General features: G+C 45.7%; 1 protein-coding gene across 1 annotated transcript; it reads right to left on the reverse strand.

Annotated features, from left to right (window-relative positions):
- Positions 1-4814: 4814 nt before the first annotated feature.
- LOC141984255 (natural killer cells antigen CD94-like) lies at positions 4815-16585 on the reverse strand. Its single transcript, XM_074947191.1, has 7 exons — positions 16358-16585; positions 14784-14876; positions 12464-12580; positions 11539-11681; positions 10066-10208; positions 8650-8875; positions 4815-4893 (listed from the first exon to the last, which is right to left on the reverse strand). The coding sequence occupies exons 1-6, from the start codon at positions 16551-16553 to the stop codon at positions 8734-8736; spliced, it is 834 nt and encodes a 277-aa protein (XP_074803292.1). The 5' UTR covers positions 16554-16585; the 3' UTR covers positions 4815-4893; positions 8650-8733.
- Between the last annotated feature and the right edge of the window lie 5094 nt (positions 16586-21679).

The raw sequence follows: 21679 nt of genomic DNA on the forward strand, positions 1-21679 counted from the left end.
CAGTGTTACAAATCGATGCCACAAACATTACTGCGTGCCGACCGAAAAGAGTGATACATTTAACACTGCTGATTTGATCTGATTTTGGGTTTTGGTGTCTTAAAAGTATTTTTAAAAACCATCAACTTTTCAGAACAAAGTGTATCCATCCCAGATCAGGACAATTTTCATTTAATTAATTAAACAAGAATAGGAACCTAACTAGTTTTTATGGTGGAACTTGATCAGTTGATGAATGCGATCATATGATGGGGTGGCCTGTGATAGCAGGGGACTGAATGTGATGGTCCCAGAGGTCCCTTTCAGTGCTATGTACCTGTGTAACAGTGCACACTTAGAGAGAGCATATAGAGAGAGGATTTATAATCACAGAATATCAGGGTTGGAAGGGACCTCAGGAGGTCATTTAGTCCAACCACCTGCTCAAAGCAGGACCAGTCCCCAACTAAACCATCCAAAGCATTCAATTTCAAAGCATTCTGCCTCATGTTAATTAATTATGCTCTCCCACATCCCTGTGAAGAACGGACCTGATCCCACAGCCCTTTCTCGTTATTTATATGTTTTAAACGGGGCCTGTTCCTCATTCTAAGTCAGGTACGATATACAGATATTTATACAATCTACAGAATAAACCATCCCTGCATTACTAGCTAGTCCTCACCCAGCTCATCTATCCTCATCCTTGCCCTCCTCCCCTTCTCAAAATCCTGCAAGAGCCAATGGCATTTCCAGCATGCCCCCAAAAGACAAGAGACTCCACTTCTGTCAGATCAAGGAGGGAAGCAAGTTCCCCAGGTGACGGGCCCCTCCCTGAAATTGCCCCGCCTCCAACACCCTCTTAGTTAAATAAGCTTAAGCGGCTCAGCTGAGTTCAACCACAGGGGTCGGACAGGAAAAAAGAGGTAAAAACTCAGATACGCAGGGACCAAAACAGAACCTCAGCCGGTGTCAATGGAGGTAACGCCATTGGCTTCACCGGTGCTGTGTCTGTTTACACCAGCCGAGGAGCTGGCCATAAGCGTGTTATAGCTCCAAACCTTGAGCTACGTCCAGAAACAAGCTGGAAACCAGGGCAGGCGTAATGTGCTTCCTGCAAGACGAGAAGAGCAGATGTTCTACTGACGTAGATTTTTCTACACAAGCTTCAGTGCAGCCCCATGCATAGCACATACAGCCACCCCGTCTTCAACTGGCCGAGGCACAGGGAACTGGAGTGAGGTCCATTTTTAAAAGAAATAGTCACCAGGCAACTGTGGGAAACACCCCTCCTGGCCAGCGCTGTTACCTGACCTGCCAGACGCAGCCAGGGATCCAGCGAGACTCCCAGGTTAGGCATCTGCATGATGAACAGCAAGTTTGATCTCCAGTCCAAGAAGCCAAAGCCAAGTCCAATATTTCATGTTGTTGCTGCTTCCAACCTTTCAGCATTGCCCTGATATTAGTCTCAGCGTCTGTGCAACTGGGAGGTGCACCAGGCAAAGACACAGAATCATAGAATATCAGGGTTGGAAGGGACCTCAGGAGGTCATCTAGTCCAACCCCCTGCTCAAAGCAGGACCAACCCCAACTCATTCATCCCAGCCAGGGCTTTGTCAAGCCTGGCCTTAAAAACCTCTAAGGAAGGAGATTCCACCACCTCCCTAGGTAACCCATTCCAGTGCTTCACCACCCTCCTAGTGAAATAGTTTTTCCTAATATCCAACCTAAACCTCCCCCACTGCAACTTGAGACCATTGCTCCTTGTTCTGTCATCTGCCACCACTGAGAACAGCCCAGCTCCATCCTCTTTGGAACCCCGCTTCAGGTAGTTGAAGGCTGCTATCAAATCCCCCCTCACTACCTGAGTTAGCTTTGATCTAGCTCGCTTGAATAACAACAGCAGTGAAGCCATGGCAGCCTGAGTGCTGGCTGCACGAGTGTGTACCTAGGATCCCAAGGAGGAAGGGCTGGCCTGTGCCAGTGCCTGACTGCTGCAGCTTCACTGCTATGGTTTTTGAGCTAGCTTTGTTCTGAGCTCGGGTACGTCACTAGGTGCTGCAATCACACCACCCCATGACAATGTAGATGTACCCTAAGTCTCAGCCAAGCCCCACTGTCAATTGTCACTGCATCACGCCAGCTGAATCGGAGGAGACTGGAGCATTTCTTTAATTTACTCTTTATGATTTAATTTACTCTTTATGCATGCAAGCAAATAGCTGGATGCCAAGAAGAAAAAAACCTCTTCCAATCAAGTCAGTAAACTTACTGAAAAAGAGCCTTGGGGAACAAGATGGCCAAACGACCTTGGCTGGATAAGAAATAAATACAGCAACACGTTAAAATGCCCGTCTCCATAACCAATTAAAAAGACCGTATAAAGCAATCGCTATAGAGTAACAGAAAAGAGACTCCTATTGCTAGTTTGTAAATTAACAAACTTGTGAAAAGTGCTACATACAGGAACATTAAGAAACAAGTGAGATGGGAACACAGGGACCGCCAGACTGGCTCAGACCCAGGATCCCTCTAATCTAATCCAGTAACTGGCCTCCCACAGTGGCTGGACCCAGAGGCTTCAGAGAAAGGTACAAGAAACTGCAGCAGACAGTTATGGCATTTCTTCCTGACCCCCTGTGGCAAGGCGCTGCTGGGGAAGCCTCAGTGAGCTCCTGCCACCCTAACCCCAATCAGGGGAAATGAATTGGGGCTGGGTAAATAGCCGAGGTTTGCCTAATCACTGATTGCACGTGCCAGCCTCATTAGGCAGAAGCTATAAGGCTGGGAGGAAGTGATTGAAAAGGTGGGTGGAGACCAGGAGGGAAGGGAGGCTCAGGGAGAGGTAGGGGCCTGTTACTCAGTTGTTGACCAGGCCTGTGTTAGGCCAACCCATTGTAAATAGCCTGTATATAGTAGGAAACTGGTGGTGGGAAACGGACACAAATAAAGAGCATGGGTGTTGCACCAACTTGGAGTGTCCCTGAGTCTGTGAGGAGCAGGGCCAAGGGGCTGACTACGATGGGGCGTGACGTGCACCCTGTTACACCCCCACTAGCTAGAGGCTTGTTTATGCCCTGAAGCATGTGGGTTTATATCCCTTACAAAACTCTTGGCTTTTTTACATAATCCTCTTTATTTGTCATGAAATAGATCATTCAACTGCGGTGCTCGCTTCAGCGTTATCTTCGAGGAAAGGAAGATCTTGGCTTTCCCGTAATAATAATAATAAAAAATAATAATATTTACCATCCTCGCTAAGCCAAATGCCTAGGAGGGAACAAGGCCCACACTTTAAAAGCAAGATAAAAATATCAGCTCTACAAAGGAACAGCAACGTCTCTTTCTCTGAGCTTGTGTGTTCTTAGAAACACCTGGGAATACATGGAATTTGTAAAAAAACAAATTTCTTCAGATGTTTCTCATTCGTGTTTCATGACTGGTTGGTGATACCAAAAGCAACAGTCAACATACATGGGAAAGGTCTTGCTGAGGTTAATGAGGAAAAACTCTGATTAGGGACTGCAGGAATTTTAAAGGGAAGATTAAAATGTCCATTAGAGTTAAAGAAACATATCTTATTAGCAGACGGTTCCCCACCTGCATAATTCTCAGGGAAACCAAGCATCCATCCATTTTTGAACTTGGTAGCATTTCCCATTATTTCTATTTCCTAGAAAACCCCATATTCTCTTTAACAAGCACCAAACAACATTCATAGCACTCACCTCCTTTATCTCTAAATCAGCTGAGTTTACCCGAGTTATGTTAAAATTATGCTCTGCTAAATCAGGTTTTTTCTCTAAATCAGACTGTTTTTATCCAAAGACACAAACTAATCTCCTCCCAGGAGAACAGAAAACAGACTTGAAAGCCCTTGAATGACACCTAATGGATATTAAATATTATATTAGATATTGTAGAAGAAACTGAAGACCTGGCAGTTGATACCTTACCTGGTAGTATAACACCCTCCCAGGCAGGCAGAGCAATGTGACAAGGACTGAAAGGAGATAGGAAGCTTCCCCTCCATATTTTCAGCCCCATTCAGTGCTTCTGCTGATATAAACTGATCTAAGATTACCTCCCCCTTAAAACTGTGTTCATTATTCCGGACGCATGAGACAGAGAGTTCCATTCGAGTCAATGGGGCTTCTCACATGAGTAAGGACTGCAGAATCAGGTCCTATGTACGTAGCAAATTATTATTATCCATTTTACAGATGAGCAATTTGAGATATGGCCTGAGTTATGCAGCACATCAGTGGCATAGCCAAGAATAAAGCCAACGGTTTCTGACTGAAGCCCTGAGTGATTTTTCCTGCCAGTACTTACGCTTGGCACCAAAGATTCTCGCTACTATCAGCAAAAGCAGGCACAATGAGAGGACGCCGAGCACGACTGCCATTGGCAACCAGGAGGACAATGGAGTGGGAGAATCTAGCGCACAGAGAGAGTGACACGAACACAAAAAAGATGAGCAGAGAGAGGCCTGAGAAGCGAAGGTCACGTTGGAGTTTATTTGGGCAGCACCAAACTCTAAATGACCGAGACCAACCACCCAGTTGGAAAAAAAAATGCTCAAACTTAACTTCCGTTGACTGGAAGCTCGATGGGCCTGATGCTCAGCTGGTGAAAGTGGAGTGCAACCTGGTGGTGGCTGCAGTTCCATTTACTGCAATGGAGCTCTGCCTGTTTGCATGAGCTTGGGTCCTAGCTATATTTCTCCACATTCCCGGATTTGTTGCCTGGAGTACCTTTGCTTCCAGCATTCTCGGGCTTTTGTCTCTGATGTTCAGAAGAGGATTGAAATTTGGGGTCCTCCTGCTCTTTCAGGTCTGGTGGGGCAATAGGGATAGACGTCTGAGACTCGCCTTCTGTGGTTGGATGAGAATTGATGAAATGCAGGCAGGTCTATAAAATAGATCATAAAGACAGGTGCAGAAGCTTTCGGTGAAAGGATTTAAACAATACAATTTGTAGTATCTGGGTAGATTGAGATGAACAAAAATCGTGGAATAGACATACGAACATAAAAAATGGCCATATGGGGTCAGACCAATGGTCCATCTAGCCCAGTATCCTGTCTTCCAACAGGTCGGTGCCAGATTCTTCAGAGGAAATGAACATAACAGGACAATTATTGACATCCCTGCTGTCCACACACAGCTTCTGGCAGTCAGAGCTTTAGGGACACCCAGAGATAGGAATGCAACCCTGACCATCTTGGCTAATAGCCATTGATGGACATATCCTTCATGAACTTCTCTAATACTTCTTTGAACCCAGTTATTCTTCTGGCCTTCACAACATCCCCCGGCAACGAGTTCCACCGGTTGACTGTGTGTTGTGTGAAGAAATGCTTCCTTTTGTTTGCTTTAAACCTGCTGCCCATTAATTTCCTCGCGTGACCCTTGGGTCTTGTGTTATGTGAAAAGGTAAATAACACTTCCTTAGTCACTTTCTCCACACCATTCATGATTTTATAGACCTCTAGCAACCGCTCCCGCCGCCCATAGTCATCCCTTTTCTGAACAGACCCACAGTCTTTTCAATTTCTCCTCACATGAAAACTGTTTCATACCCGTGATCATACTTGTTGCCCTATTCTGCACCTTTTCCTATTCAAATATGCCTTTTTCGAGATGGAGCAACCAGAACTGCAGGCAGTATTCAAGCTGTGGGTGTATCATGGATTGATATGATATTTTCTGTCATATTATCGATCCCTTTCCTAATGGTTCCTAACATTCTGTTAACTTTTTGGCTGCCACTGCACACTGAGCAGATGGTTTCAGAGAACTATCTAAGATGACTCCAAGATCTCTTTCTTGGGTGGTAACAACAAATTAGACCCCATCATTTTGTCTGTATAGTGAGGTCATTAATCAGAAAGATTTTCTGATTTCAACTACCCTTTCCCCGTTCTCATTCTGTGTGTGTATTATGTGTGTTTAAGCCCAAAGTTTTACCCTGTAAAGTGCTCTCCATACTCAAGGAAAGTTAGGGAATATTGCTTCCAGCTGCCAATACCTTTTGTCCACCCTACAACAAAAGCCAAACCTGCCCAGGCATGGTTCAATGATAATGGGCCAAGCCAACCTCCTTCCCAGAAGTAAAAATCTTCCTGCTAGCCCACGACAATTCTTGCCGTCATCTCCAAAATGTTACCAAAATTCTCTGGGTTTTCTTACTTGAAATATTAAGTCACCTGAAATATAATAGGTAAGTCCCACCTGCAGCAAACACCCATTATCAAACTACAATCCATGACAGCAGCTGGGAGGGATACCTGAGTGTGCATCCAGAGGTCTGTGAGCCGAGGCCGGTGTTCCTAAATAGAGCTCTGAGTGGAGTATCAGCCCCGCGGCTGTTTATGAATCCCGATGGGCGTGTCAGGGGGCGGGGCAAGGCTCTGATCCTCCTCCCACATCTGCTTTACTTGGGAGTAACTCCCTTGGCTTACTCCTGATTTACCCTGGTGTAAGTGAGGTCAGAATCAGGCTCTAGCCATGCGTGTCTTCCAGTTGGACTGTCTGGACCCCAGGGGCCCAGCAGAGAGAGGAAAGATGATTTGCTCATTACTGTTTCAGCAGAAACCGCACAGGAAGAGCTCTCTCGCTGCTAATTTGAGATGTGAAGCTTCTACACATGACATTTACCTTGATGAGCTAAAGAAAGCAACGCTGAGGAGGTGGCCTGAGGGGATAAATTCACAGACCAGCAGAGCCTCTTCAAGTGTTGAAGTTATCAAACAGAGCACATTGGAAATGGATGCTCAGCTGTCGACCAGGCTTGTTGGAATAATACAGGCCAACAGTTGCAAAGCAAGGTGGCTAAAGACAGGCTCCTGGGGCCTGCTCCAAACCTCAGTGAAGTCAGTGGAACGACTGCCATCGACTTCAGTGGCCTTTGGATTAAGCCCTTCAAGCCATATTGTAGGATCTAGTCTGCGATGTTCAAAAGAGCCCAGGGGAGTTAGATGCTAAACTTCCCCTGACTTTCAATGGCATTGGGATGTCTTATTCCCTGAGGCCCCTTTGAAAATCCCAGACCTAACTGGTGACTTGATTCCTAGAAGTGCTCAGCGCCATCAGCTCCCCCTGAAGACCATGCAAGTTTTGGTGCTCAGCACCCATGAAAATCAGGCCACTGTTATTGGGGTGCCTACTTTTAGACACCCATATTTCAAAAATACCTGCCCTAGAGCATAGTTTTTGTGCTCTCAGGTGCTCTTCTTTCCCTTAGGAGGGACTCCACCTGGAATGGGACTTCCAGCACACTCCCCGCACTGTCTGGGCTGGAAGGAGATTGGGGAACGTTTTGTCCCCCCATCCTTGACATTTTCTTTGTTGCCTTCCGTGCCACACTCAGCCTTGCAAGGCCTAACTGTTTTAGGAGCCTATGTCTCATTTTCAAAAGTGATTTAGGCACATGGGACCTAAAATCCCATTGACAGTCAATAGGTTTTTTTAGGTTTCAGAGTAGCAGCCGTGTTAGTCTGTATTCGCAAAAAGAAAAGGAGTACTTGTGGCACCTTAGAGACTAACAAATTTATTTGAGCATAAGCTTGCTCACAAAAGCTTATGCTCAAATAAATTTGTTAGTCTCTAAGGTGCCACAAGTACTCATTTTCTTTTTAGGTTTTTTTTAGCTTCTAACGTCCTAAAGCACTTTTGAAAATGAGAGGTAGGCTCCTAAATTAGATAGGCGTTGCAAGGCTGAGCATAGCAATGACTGAATACCTTTTAAAATCTGGGCCTTAGTGAGCAGGCAATGCAGTCTCAGAATGAAGGGTGGAAACTGAGAAGAGAAACAGCATCTCATTTGGACCAAGGTTCTTCGTCAGCGCATCCAGGGATCTTCACCCCAGTACGTCCCACCCAGCATTCAGCAGCAATTCACCCCAGCTGGTGAAGGAATTGCATAACAAGGATATTTTTATGTGCCCCAACTCCAGGGGTTATGGTAATTGTGGACAGCTCTGCAAAGTGCAATTATCCAGCATCCTAGGGAATGCTGTGCACCACAAAGGCCAGGTGCCGTCTCTGGAAAGTGCAGATCCATGATACATAACCAGCAACATGCATTTTAAAAATATATGCCCCAAATAGGTTACATTAATTGATCTCTTCAGAGTATTGACTCCCCACCCCCATCATGATAAACTACACACACACCGAGTTCGGAAACCTTTTCAGCAATTGCTCATAGAGGAGGACTCAGGGATGTTTGGTGTGAGATTTATTTTTATAGCAATTATTCAACTCATGTTTCAGATATATGATGTGCCTAGGGACATGGTGGCACTTGAAACTCTTGAAATTAGACAGGATCAGACACTACAATCTATACAATAGGGGGCGATAGTGCATTGGCAGGGAGCTGCACTAGGGGAGTTCATAGGTGTTTTCCATCGCTCATGTCTATGACTGTGTAACACACATATATGTCTGTACATGCCATAGGCTCTGGAGAGTTGTTTACCCCAGTAGTTCCTAACATTGCATCAAAAAACCCCATACAGCCAAGAAAATAACATTAGGTCAGATGAGATATGCAGATTTATCCACCCACTACAGCCCCAGCAGATGAAGTTAGGCTGCAGGTGAAGGAGATTGTAGTCAACTCTCACACGTGCAACATAAAAGAGCAGATAGAGGAAATTACCAAGCAAGGAAATGAGATTTTCCCCTTGCTGTTTGGTTTAGCAGACTGCCCCAGGCCGGCAGTTCCTCTTCCAAGTGAGGCAGTTCAAGTTCTTGATAAATCCTTCATCTTCTCACAAAGGCAGAATCGAGTTTCTCTGCAGTCTCCAGCTTTGACAGTTCCACCTTGGATATAGGCACAAGCCCCGTGCTGATAATGCTGGTAACCAGCCTCTGGGATTTCAAACCTGCAGGGCAAAAAAGCACCACTTACACTTTATCTTAATAACCCCTGAACACCCTGCCTCAGGCCACGGTGCTTGGACTCTGTGTTCGTCCTGGGGACGGTAGGCGACGCTGAACCAATGCGTTACCCAATTTGTCTGAGGAGACTCTGTGAGCACAGGATCATTAAGACCTCATGGCCCTCGTGTGTTCTTTACTCTCCCTCCCATTGTGGTATATCGTGGCCAGAGATGTCTCCAGTTTGGTGGTCGGAGAGTGAAATACACACACGCAGCCACGTTCAGTCACAGAAGTGGAAATGGTATCCATGTGATCAATTCATGTCTCACATGGCTCTGCAATTTTTCATGCACCTTAGACCAAATCACCTGCCCTCAGCCTGCTCACCCAGCTCCCTGGGACTTGATCTAACACTGAAAACCCTGGAGCAGTATCAAACAGCTGACTTTGCCTTTGTGAATCAGTCTGTCAGAGAAATGTTCACAGACATTTACACTGACATGCGTAGGTAGAGAAAAGTTATTTTAATACACGTAGGCGATGTTTACGGTTCTGCCTGAGCCCGGTCGTGTTGGACTCGTGGTGTAACAAACTCACCAGGCTCTCTAGGTGGAGGGATACAATTAGGAGTCCAAATACATTTTTTTTTTTTTTTACAACACATTTTTGCTGTAACATGTGGCCGGTACACAAACATGGCAGGGTTGCGTTACCGTTAACTGACACCAGTGAATTCAGCAGCTCATCCTCAGAGGTTGCTGAATAACCAGCTCATCCTCCTCAAGCCCAGAGTGGACCAGTGTGTCTGGCTGCAGCCCAGGGCAGGGGGAAGTAGCAAATGCCTTTCTCCCCCACAGCCCTCTTGGCCTTCTGGGTTGAATTCATGTCACTAGGGGCCCAGCACCACCACTATTATCTGGCTCACAAATTGAGGGCACTTTTGGGGTATTTCAGGATGAAAGGCATCATGAAGGAGTTAGAATTGCTCAGAGAATGGCACGGTGGGAGCTGGGGAGAACAGGAAGTTCCCAGAGCCTGAACCCAAGTTGAGAGCAGTCCGGTGGGTTAGTGTCCCCACTGGAATAAACCCATATAATGCAGGCTGTCTGAGGCTCTCGTTGGAGAATCAAAGACAGGACTTAATGCCGTGCTTTGGTCCATAGCCGAGGATGTGCTAGTGACCCAGACTTACAGGCCAGAGGAGAGAGCTGTGCTGTCCACCCAGACCCACGTCCTGGAGCTGGAATCGTACGATAATCCAATCCAGAAAGAGAGATAATATTGAAAGCCTTGACGCATTTCAGAATAAAGATAGGATTCTTTCTGTATGAAATCCTGCACAAGAATAAAATAAAGTGTTAAGAACTCAAATGCCATCACGTGGGTATAAGTGGAAATGACTGGACAGGGTAGAAGATCAGGAACTCCCAACACAAGGTATCACTATAGGTCTTCTTAAAGTTATCACTACAGTTAAGGTTGAGTTCCCACTTCTATTACAGTAACTGTTTCCGTGACCGATAACTTTGTCAAACCAAATCCTTTTGGGCTGAAATTGTCCAGCTTGAATGTCAGGCCAAAGCTGAATTTTTATAGCAAAGTTACAGTAAAACTGTTTAGCCATTTTTGGGTTATGGAAGGGTGAAACCTCCCCCCCCCCGACGTTTCCCCCAAATTTACCAGTGAGCACATTGAACTCATAGGTGCCTGTACTGGTTTTGTGCAGACATGGCTAATTTCATAGAGCTCAAAGGGATCTACGGAAAAACCTGCTTGAAAGATCTTCAGCTTGGTTGGTTTGAGTTATAAATGTTCTAACTTTTCCCAAATATTCCCAGTCCCTTTAGATTTAGCAAAGTCACTTTCACTGGTGTAACTGCTATGAGTGTACACAAATGGTCAATTGAGACTTTCATTGATATCTACTCAGAACCTGAGTGGGTTTGAATACAGCGGGCTGTGAAGGACTTTAGCTTCGTTTAGTCTCATTTATAGGTGCCAGTTCCTTCGGGACTGATGACGCTTCGTGGGGGAAGTTTTCCAAGCCCACCAGATGACTGAGTCACCCAATTCCATTAATTGCAGTGGGAGCTGGGTGGCTGAATTCTCTGCTGGGCTTTGAACATTGCAAGCCAGGTTTCCATTCTTAGTTCTGCCACATGGTTCCCCTGCAGCCTTGGGAAAGTGATTTAGGACAAACATTGCAACCATGGGTGCCCCTTTTCCAGCCAGCAACGAAACCCGGCCCCAAGCAGAGCTCCTAAAATGGCAGGTGGGCGAAATGAGAAGATGGAGGATAATGTGGTTATTGCCATTAGTGGTTTGGATTTATTCACCACAAGCAGGGTTTAATGGCAGAAAGGGGAATTTTCTGGCCATTTTCATGGTCACAACAGGGCGTTACCCACAGGGCCCTGTTCATACATTTACAGGAACTGATCCCATTGTCTTCAGACTCTGCTTGTTTGGGGGAATCTCCCCGACACTTATAGTCAAGCTGAGTCTGAAGATGACAGGGCCCTTTGTGCCATGCAGGGCGGTGCTGCAGGGTCACAGCACCTTGCATGTAGCATGGGGAAGGATTGTGTATTGGGCATGGTCCATCCCACACATTCAGCAGGGGAGTTGGATATTGCCCCAATATTAAACAAAAACCCAGCTTCACCTTCTCTTCCTTGTTCTCAGTTTTAAGCAGCCGGGCAGACAGAGATGAGCAGTAGGATTGACACTGTTCCCAAGTTCTGTTTGCAGCAGCAAAGAGGTACGAGCTGTCACTGGACTGTATCCACCGTACCGGACATTTGTCCCCTTGAATGAACAAATGCCGCTGATCAGTTCACCAGGATCCTACCTTGCTCTGGGGTGACGAAATGTGCTGGGGACATTGCCATCTATCCCTGGGATTGTATTCCAGCCTTAGACCTCGGGCCCCATGGCTACTGTTGTCATGGACCATACAGTCCGGCAATCCCGTCATCCCATAGGGATGGGCCTTTACCCTCCAGGAACTGCTGCTGCCAGGCGGGGAAAAGCAGGCTGCCTGTAGGGACTGGCTTTCCCAACAGCATGATGGGGTGACTGGAGAACCAACCCCCACCATCTTGGTAGAGGCCCGACTGCCCTCCTGAGCCCCAGTCAGGTTGGGGAGATGGGAGCTTGTCACAAGTAGGGAGAGGGGTAGTGGCTAAGAGGAGCACATGGGCCCAATTCAGCAGACTCCCAGCAGCTAAGGGGAGATGGGAGGAGCCAGCCGTGGAGCTGCATGTGAGAACTGACCCACATGCTTTGGCCTAAGTGCACTGCCCACCGCTGGGCTGCATCGGGCCCCGGGAGGGGAGTTTATCACTGACTTTGTTCCTTCCTCTCCCAAGGGACAGGGGAAACGCTGAGCTGGATGGGCTGAGAAGCAAGATCGGGAGGGCTCTCCATCCCCACCCCACCCCACCCCACAACTGGCCAGTGAGATCTCCTTCAGCCACCTACAGGGGAACTCCCATCCTAAGCCTAAGCTCTTTGGGACAGAAGGACTCTCCTGTATGGATCTGTATCTGCCTGGTGGGGACAGCGGCTCCTTCTCCTCCTCCATTTACCTCTGTTGCTCGGCAGCTCCTGCGGAGTCCCTGGGTGGTTTGTGGTTTGGCTTTGGCACAACTTCAGCTGCTGGGTGAGATTTTCCACCTGCTGGGTGAGGATTTCCTGCTGAATGGCTTAAACGTCAGAACAACACAACAGTGTCACTGACCAAGACTACGGCAGAATTTACAGAGCAGTCGTTCTTTGAATCATAGTGATACGAAAGCCTCAGCTGGAACATAGTACAGTGCAATGGGTCCATAAAACCCACCCTGATTCGCCTAGATCTGTTCAGAACATCCATGCACAGCATGCCACCCAACCATTGTATTACCAGTGCATTGTGGGTATCTGCCCCACAGCTCAGATCTTCTAACTGGGGACCTTCTGCAGCAGCTATCCATACCTGGGCTGGTGCTCTACTACAATTCTTTTAAGAAAGTCTCCCGTATAAAGTAGCTTTTTTTACTGTATACAATAGCACACATTTTTGAATATTGAACAGTGTGGATACCTGCATGAAAACGTTCTGTATTTTTTCAACAGCTCAGGCATCGGGACTGCAAATCAGATTCTCAGCTAGTGTAAATCAATGTAGTTCAGTGACTGTCAATTTACTCCAGCAAAGGATCTGGCCCGAAACCTGGATGTGTACAAATACAGATGTTGCAGTACCTTAAAACAAAACCAGTCAGGCCTACAGGGGACTATGTCCAGTGCATGGAGAGTCGGCTAATTTATCACAGGCGACTGCCCCAACACCCCACTGATGTCTTCATGGATTATTATAGCCTTGTATATATGGGTATGTGACAGAGTGCTTGCCCCACACAATGCCTGTCTAGGTAAAAAAGGCCAGTTAACCCTGTGACAGGCTGCACCTGGAGAAGAGCCAGGGCTGATGAGGCCTAATGGCTGATGAAGGCCAGCTGGGGAGAGGAGCTGGGACACGTAGGAAGAGAGGAAGTTGGTGCTAAGAGAAGGTGTCAGGGAGGAGCTCTGCAGTTGTTCCCTAGAGAGGAGGGGAGTTGGCAACAGACAAGGGCAAGTAATCCCTGAGGTCCTGCCTCAGCTACAGACTGACTGTGGCAAGAACCCAAGAGTGGTGAGATAGCTATAGGGAGCAGAGGAAGCTCCACTCAGCGGTGGGCCAGAAGATAGGAAGGGAAGTAGGAAGGAGCACAGGGAAACATCTATGGGGTCTGGGAGTGAGCAGACTGAGGATGCTGACTAGAGGGGCTCTGTGCTGGACCCTGGAGTATGATGGGCCTGGGTTCCTCTACCAGCCTCTGGGAAGGTGGGCCAGACTGGGCAGTGGAGCAGAAGACTGCCTGAGGCCGTTTATCCAGTAGGACTTTGATACCGTGGAAGGGAAGGACTACAGTGATCTAGCCAAGGCATGAAGTGCCTTGAGTGATGGGGAGGCAATAACCTGACTCCAGAGAAAGAGAGTGAGACCATGGGGTGAGGAAACTGGTCATGAGCTAATCCCCAGATGGACACAAGAAGGTGCCCCAGCAGTGAGTAGAACACCCCGTGACAGGGTAGAACAAAGGCACAGAGAAGTAAAGTGACTTGTCCCACGTCAGAGCAGAGCTAACTAGAACCCTGGAGCAAAGCCAGTTTTAGTACATTGTGGTGGGTCTACCAAAACCAAAGTACCTCCTGTCCAGTGAGATTGTGCCCAGGAACTGTCCCAGGGTTTGGGGGAGGGCTAGTGAGATGATTCTAACTATCCTCTCGCTTACACTCCCCTAACTGAACTGACTCAGTGGACACTGAAATTGTCCTTGGCATGGCATGTGGGGAGATTCTCTGGACTCCCTCCTGCTGGAGGAGTGGAGCCCTGCTCCTTGCCACCCTAGTGACCATTTTTCATCCATTCAGTTTGATTTCAAGGTTCTTCACAAGCAAAGGTGCATTTTTTTAAAAAACAAAAGTCAAGATTTTCTCTCACATCTCTAGTTCCCCCACAGCATGGAGAGGCTGTGTACAGTGCAAAGGCCTGCTCCACCCAGGAGTCCTGATTCCCAGGCTCTGCAATGGTACACAGAATCACTGTTTGTCTTAAACAGGAAAGCATGTATTAAAGAGAACCCCTGCAATTATAGACAAACAGGCTTCTACCCAGCTTGTGTTCCAGTCTTGTCTCTGTTGTTTACCAGGGTGCATATTCTGCCTTGAACTGCATACAGAGGTATCTAGTGGCTGAATAATATACTGCAAATGATATGGTATTAGTCTCTGCTGTAGCCACTGAACAATGCTGTCTTCCCCCTTCAAAACATTGTAGGAACTCAGGTCAGTTTCACAATGACTCCTTTTTCCTGTACTTACCCTTGGAAACCAGAACTCCTGTTGCTATTGACAAAAGCAGGCAGAGAATCCCAAGGATAACTGTAGTGAGCAGCCATTGAGAAGGCAGAGGATCTAATAAAGAAATACAAATAATACATCATAATTACTGATGTCTGCAAAGCTGCAAAATGAACATCAAAAATAAAGTACCTAAACAGAAAAGGAAGGGGGAGGGAGGAATGTAGTTGTCTTTTAAAAAAATCTCCTAGAAAGAGTGCTTTTGATTAAAAAAAGAAACAGAGTAGCAGGGCCAATAAACTGTAAGCGAAGAAGATAATTCTGGCCTGTCCGGGATCACAAATAGCTACGTGCCCTACCTTTGAGAAAGTTTGCTGAGCCTAACAGAACCACGTTGCAAAGCAAGTCCTGTGCTTGCAGTCACAGAGACGGGTGGTGCAAAGGCAGATTAGCCGATCACTGAAAGAGCCTCCTGTAGCAATACTGAGGGGCCCGGGAGTAAAGAGAAGGACACTTCTGTTCCAAAGCGTCTCTGGAAATGCAGAATGGAGACTCTAGCTATCTCGACCTTGCCACAATTAAAGTTGATACAGGTGCCCAAACCAATATATTGTCAGCAAAGTTACACCAGAAAATCAGAAATAAGCCTGAGCTGGGGAAAAAAGAGAAATAGCAGACAGAGCAGAGGGGAGAGAAATGGCCCGTCAATGAGATTTCAGACAGATAATGTCTGAAAGGGCTGTGAAATCATTTGATTTTTAGTGAATAGAGATCAGGAAAGTCAGACTGTAGTTTTCCCCCTCTCCCAACAGAGATGTTATTTCCACTGGTGCCAACTCTCTCCATTTGATCATGAGTTTTGCAAAATTTTTGTAAAGCCCCAGCTGCTGGAATCAGGTTATTACCCGAGACTCTCAACTTTCACTGTAAAAAAAAAAATGGTAAGATTCTTGCACTCATTGGTTGTGGAGACCAGACTGAACACCTGCCCCTAAACACCCCAGGGCCAGAAGGAAACAAAAGAAAACAAAATGTCATATTTTTACATCTCAGGATTTTTAGGCCCGACTCATGGTTTTTAAATGTTTGGGGTTGGCAGTGCTGAATAAGCAGCAGACAGTGATGGTCTATGCTTCTGTTCAAGATTTCCCATCTAGTGGTGACAATGTTTTATTTGTGTAACTCAAAGGTTTCACCCACAGCATAACTACAGCTGAGATACAACAGCCATTGGCCATCCTGAGAGAGAAATTCCAGCTTTAAGGTGCTTGATATAGTGTCCGGGGCTATGGATTACACTTAGATGTTGGATTATTGGCAGTAAAGTAATAGAATGGTCAGGAGTGCAGGGAGTCGTTAAAAGGTACAATACAGTATTGTGCTAGTCAGTTACTACAGGTAGAAAGTCTCATGGGGTTTTAATATATGGCAGATGGATTTAATAGGAAGTATTTAGTCGGATTTAAGAAGAGGAGTGTTGGATATGTGTTGTATTGGTGGTGGTGAAGGAAGAGTAGAAAGGCTAAATTCTGAGCAGCAATCACGACAAGGTTAGTTTTGTTTCTCTGCAATGATGCCGTTGTTCCAGACAGTACCTTTGTCTCCCGCACCTTGAGGTCTTTGGCTTCCCTGCTGCTTAGCTGGGCTGTGACAGTTCGTTTCCAGGCACGTTGCCGATTCCTTACGTGTTGCTGGTGAGATTATAGAGACAGAAATTTTAGGCTTGACATCGGGGAGGTTGATAATACAAACACAGCGGTAGAGGGGCTGATCCTGAAAACAGGGTCCCATATCGATAGTTGGGGAGGGCAATACAAACTGTAAGTATCTTCGGAATTGAAGAATGAAGATCCTTGTCACAGTTAATTTGACGCAGGAGCTGTCAGCAGTAATATTATACCAGGAATAAATCTGAAATGGTGGGGAGGAGGGAAAATAACACAGGGCCCAATGGAGAGACATTCCAAGTAAACAGGATATCAGCCGTGGAAAATACAAAGGTGTTGTGAAGACACTTGTTTTTCCAATGGTGGGTGAAGAAGCTCCATCTGTATTAGGGACTGCAAGATGTGAATAGCTAAGACAGGTCACACGTATAACAGGAGCCTGGTGTGGTCTGAATGACAAGTTCTACAAGAATTTATTGGTGGGTTTGATAAGATGGGCTGGCGTGAGGACATGCCTGAGTATCATTCTACCCAGGGCAGTTCCATTAGCACGGAGAGGCTGGGCTCTGCAGGAACTTACATGCCTCATGCATTTCAAAGTGAGAAATCATGCTGGGTGCATCCAAAAGTGATGGAAACTTTTTCTTACTAACTGAAGAGCTTTAGGGTGAGATTCTGGCCAACCAGTGCACAGCTGCAGGGAGAAAGAAGGCAGAAAGAGCTTCCTCTGCCCTTTGTGTCTCTTTGTGGTGGTTGACCAGAACTGGTGTGTAGACCGTGCTTGTCCTTCCCTGGAGGCTAGCTGCCTGAAAGGAGATGGTCTCTCAAGTTAGACCAGATCCTGACAACCTACATTAGAAAATTACTATAGACTCTTAGCACTTTTTTGAAAACCTTTGACTAGAGCACCCCACAGAATACAAAGGACACTTAAGCTCATCACAGCATCGGTTCAAACTAAGCCTTAGCTAACACAAATTCCCTAGCAAGGGCAATGTTATCAGAAGCTGAGAGTAGCATGGAACTTGATCTAGACAGACTTGTTTACTGTGAAAACCCATTAACCCCTGCTGATAAAACATAGATGTTCATGCAAGAAGCTTGCAAAGATACAGATCTAAAATCCTCAGAAGGCTGAATCTTGAGTGATAGCCAGAGGTAAGGAGAAATCTCATCCACTGGCCATTATTATTAGTCTGCTTTTGATGAGCTTCTGATGGTTAATGTAATCCTTAAAGGGAAAAATAATCAGTGAATCCATGCAGCATGAGGAATTAAATGTTATGTTGCATTCATGATGAATTTCTGGGTATGAAATTAAGCAAAGAGAAGAGCCAGAGTAATCTTTATTAGCCTTGTACAAACACACAGGTTGCTGATCTGGGTTTGAAATGTAGCGGTCACGGCTATAAAATCAGAGCATTTTTAGTAAGGAAAACAAAGACCGTGGCAAAATATATCAGCCGACCTCTTTTACTTTGTAAGCACGGATTATTTAGTGGGAGAGGACTCGTATTCAGGCTACTCTGAGTTTTCTACCAGGTACCCTGAGTGAAACACCATTAGATGTTATTTCTGTACAATAATGTTTTATTACATACTGTACCTTTGTCACCAGGTCTTGGCCTTCTAGACTCATCAAATCTGAGAGCTGAATAGGTTACCACATCTTCATTCATTTCCAGTGGAATAGAAATTTTAGACTTGGTTTTAGACGACTGAGGAAGCTGGGTGTGATTCAATGAGAAACTCACAGGAACGTGAAAGATGTCTATGAACTGGGATGACTCTGTCTGGGCCTTGTACTGCTGAGCTTTATAGCATGTTATAGTCTGAAATGACACTTAAAAAAAGAATGTTAAGGTTGAAAAATCAAGCACTCAGTAATTTGGAAATGCCAGATTTAAGCTTGCCCGTGTAACCTTAATTCACCACCTTGTGCATTTTGATACAGTCTTTAATTACACCGTCACATACTGTTTTTTCTGCTGGACTCCTGCTTCATTCAGTGCACAGGATGGGTGGTGCTCTGTGAATGAGTAGCTATTCAAGATCTCTTTCTGTTCTCATCATTTAATATGTGCCCCCCCCAACCCCATGCGTTATCTACTGCGCTCTATTCAAACCCTGCATTGAATACAGAATTATTTAATTCCTCGTCCACTTTTCTATGCTACTCTCATGATAGAATCTTAGCTCTTTGCAAACATTAAGGAATTCATCTTGTTGGATCATATTAAAGAAGTTCTGTATTAAAATCACAAATGAGTTTGATTCCCCATAGTTTAAATTCCAGGGTATTACTCATTAAGAGGTCTCTTTGGTTTTTGTTACTGTTTCTCTCCCTCTATGTGTGAAACTTGCAAGCTGCTAATTGTGTGAGTACATTCTAAGACAGAGAGAGAGTCAAAGCAATACTCTGTAACAACAGAAACAATACCCAGAGACTCCCCACCCTTTTGTTGTATTCATCTCGCTTTGTTAACAATTGTGATTAAAATAGAGATAGAGGATGTATGTGGATGGATGCTTGGTGTGGATAATAACTGAATGATCAGGGAGGTGCCAGCCTAAGAATCCAGTGTCCATCGGCTGAAGAAGGAGTCAAGTGGAAATAACAGAGGACCCCGGAGGGCAGACTGGAATCCACCCAACAGCCTCAAGGATGGGAGAACCAAAGAACAAGATAACATCTGGCAGCACGGAGCCGTCAGGAATGTGACATCTGTTGATTGATTCAGCAACAGCATGATGAAGCAATTCCCATAGACTGGCATAGGAAGAAATTCCTATAAAAATGGACTCTAGAAAGTGAGAACTTTGGGGTCTGATTCTGCAAACCAACTTCCAGGAGCATCAGATGAGCATCTGACAAGGCCCTGCTCCCTCCTCATGTCCAGGCCACCTGGCCAGTGGCTTGGCACGAGCAACTCTAAGGCTAGTAACTATGATAACAACCTTGCAGAACTTGTGTGTGTGTGTTTGAATGAATGAATGTGTGAATAAATATGAAATTGAATGGAATGTTATAGCTATAACTAACTGCTTACTATGATTCTTCCTGTATTCACAATAAATGTGGCATTTTGCCTTTTCCCCTTTAATAAGATCCTGCTGGTTTTTATTTTATTGGTATAACAATCTTCACAACATCCCTGTTTGGGGAGGGGCAAGGAGTATTTCCATTTTACAGATGAGGAACCAATGCACAGAAATCAAGGCCAAAATTGTCAAAAGTGTTAACTAATTTTGGCTTCCCAATTTAAGAAGCCCAGGGCCTGATTTGTCAGAATACTTAGCTTTTCATAGCACTTTATTTGTTCTGAGCAGAGCTCCCATTGACCTCAGTTTCAGCTGTGAGTGCTTAGTACTTATGCAACTCAAACCCCAAGTATCTCAGGTCAGACCCCCAGAAAATGAGGAGCACACAATTACTGACCGCTTGTGAAAAGTCTCACTGAAGTGACTTGCCCAGCATCACATAGGTAGAGTAGGTAGAATTCGGTCTCCTGGGCAGCAGTCAATTGCCTTAACCAGGAGACCCTCCTTTCTCTTCCCACAAGCCCCTGCCTCATTCACTACACACCTTCCAGCTTCTGCCACAAATGACACCGGGGTCCTACAGGCAGCAGCCTCCTTCAGTGCACAGAGTTCCTAAATGCTGTTTCGAAATGGAAAGTGCCGTTTAGCCATTTTGAATCGTTTCGTTTCAGTCAAAACTCTTTTTGGAATTCTTCATGTCATGAACAAAATTGACATTTCAACTTTTCATTCTGATTCGGAACAGAAAACAATTTGAAAATGCCAACCTTCCTGGCCAAAGGAGAGTTCCATTTTTCGAACAGCCCTAATCATAACTGATCAGAGTCCTGAAGGGAGCAAAAGCTTTAGATAGATATCATTTGAAAATATTTTGATGACCTCTTGAGTTGCAGAGGAGACTTTAAAAGGCAGCAACCCAAAGCCCCTTCAGTGTTGCTAAACCAAAAGCTGACTATTGTTGTGAAGTCAGTGTTCGGCTGTCAAGACTCTTCTGTCTTCAGAAGGAGCTAGAAAATACTCTGCTACCGGCTGCATCTAAAAAGAGCCTAGCATTGACGATTGAGCTGCCAAAGTCTTCTGCACCAGCTTTCCCTGCAGCAGTTCAAGTATAGTTGTGCTTCCTATGGTAAAACTGGCAAGGGACCATATATAGGACCAGATTCTGCTTCCAGTTATGGCACTCTAGTTCCACTAACTTCACTGGTTCTACTCCCGGTTTATTCCATCGTAGGAGAGATCAGAGTCAGGATCATTGTATACAAAGAAATTGTATGTGTCCAATAGCTCTCCAGTTAGTCCTGGGTAGGTCTGTCTCTACATTGGGCTAGTGTAACTCAGCATGCTCCATTGGAGTCGACGGAGGTATGCTGATCTATGGAAGCTAAGGGTCTGGCCCATTGTGCCTTATGACAGGAGAACAAAATAATCTGCTTCTTTTTTCTTGAGAACATTCATTCCTTACGGAAAAGTCTCTTCTCCCATTTCTTCTGATCATGACGGGTTTCAGTGGAGTAAACACAGCAGGCAAAACATGTCCTCTCTCCCCTTTCCTGTAAGACCAACATTAACCTTTACCCCCAAGGACAATCACCTCCAACCTGATCCTGCTCCAAGCTGCAAAATCCTTCCACCTGCCCCGGTGACAAACATTTCCAGCTGCCTCCCTGCTCTATTTCCTACCGAGACATTGACAAGCAACTCCAACACGGCCCTCAGCCTCAGTCACTGGACACTTCCCGTGTATTTTCCAAAATCATCCCGCTTTCCTTCTTCGAAAACACGATTCTCTAAAACAGGACGTAGCCTGCTCTAAGGATGCGCCTCCCCCCGCCCCCATGATTTGAACACAGTACCTTTGTTTATCTCCAGTGGTTCACAGGCAGAGGTTCTGAAACGGACCTTGAAGAGGCACGTCCCACCGTATATGAGTCCCCAGTGGGGGGAGGGATAAAGGAGAACAATGATTGGCTGTGCAAAGTGCCATCGGAAGCTGCACAGGAAGCTCTCTCGCTGCTAATTTGAGACACGGTCCTTACCTAGCGTGCTAACCAAAAAGGGACTTTAATCTTTACATGCAATGAGACCTTTTTACTCTTTTATAGCACATGGGAGGAGGTCGTGAAAGGTTTCAATTTCACATAAGAGGTCCCCAACCTAAAAAGGTTGAGAACTGTGGCTCTAGTGCACAGAGCCCTGCATGCAAACTTG

The sequence above is a fragment of the Natator depressus genome, chromosome 3, assembly GCF_965152275.1.
Source record: "Natator depressus isolate rNatDep1 chromosome 3, rNatDep2.hap1, whole genome shotgun sequence".
Lineage (NCBI taxonomy): Eukaryota > Metazoa > Chordata > Testudines > Cheloniidae > Natator > Natator depressus.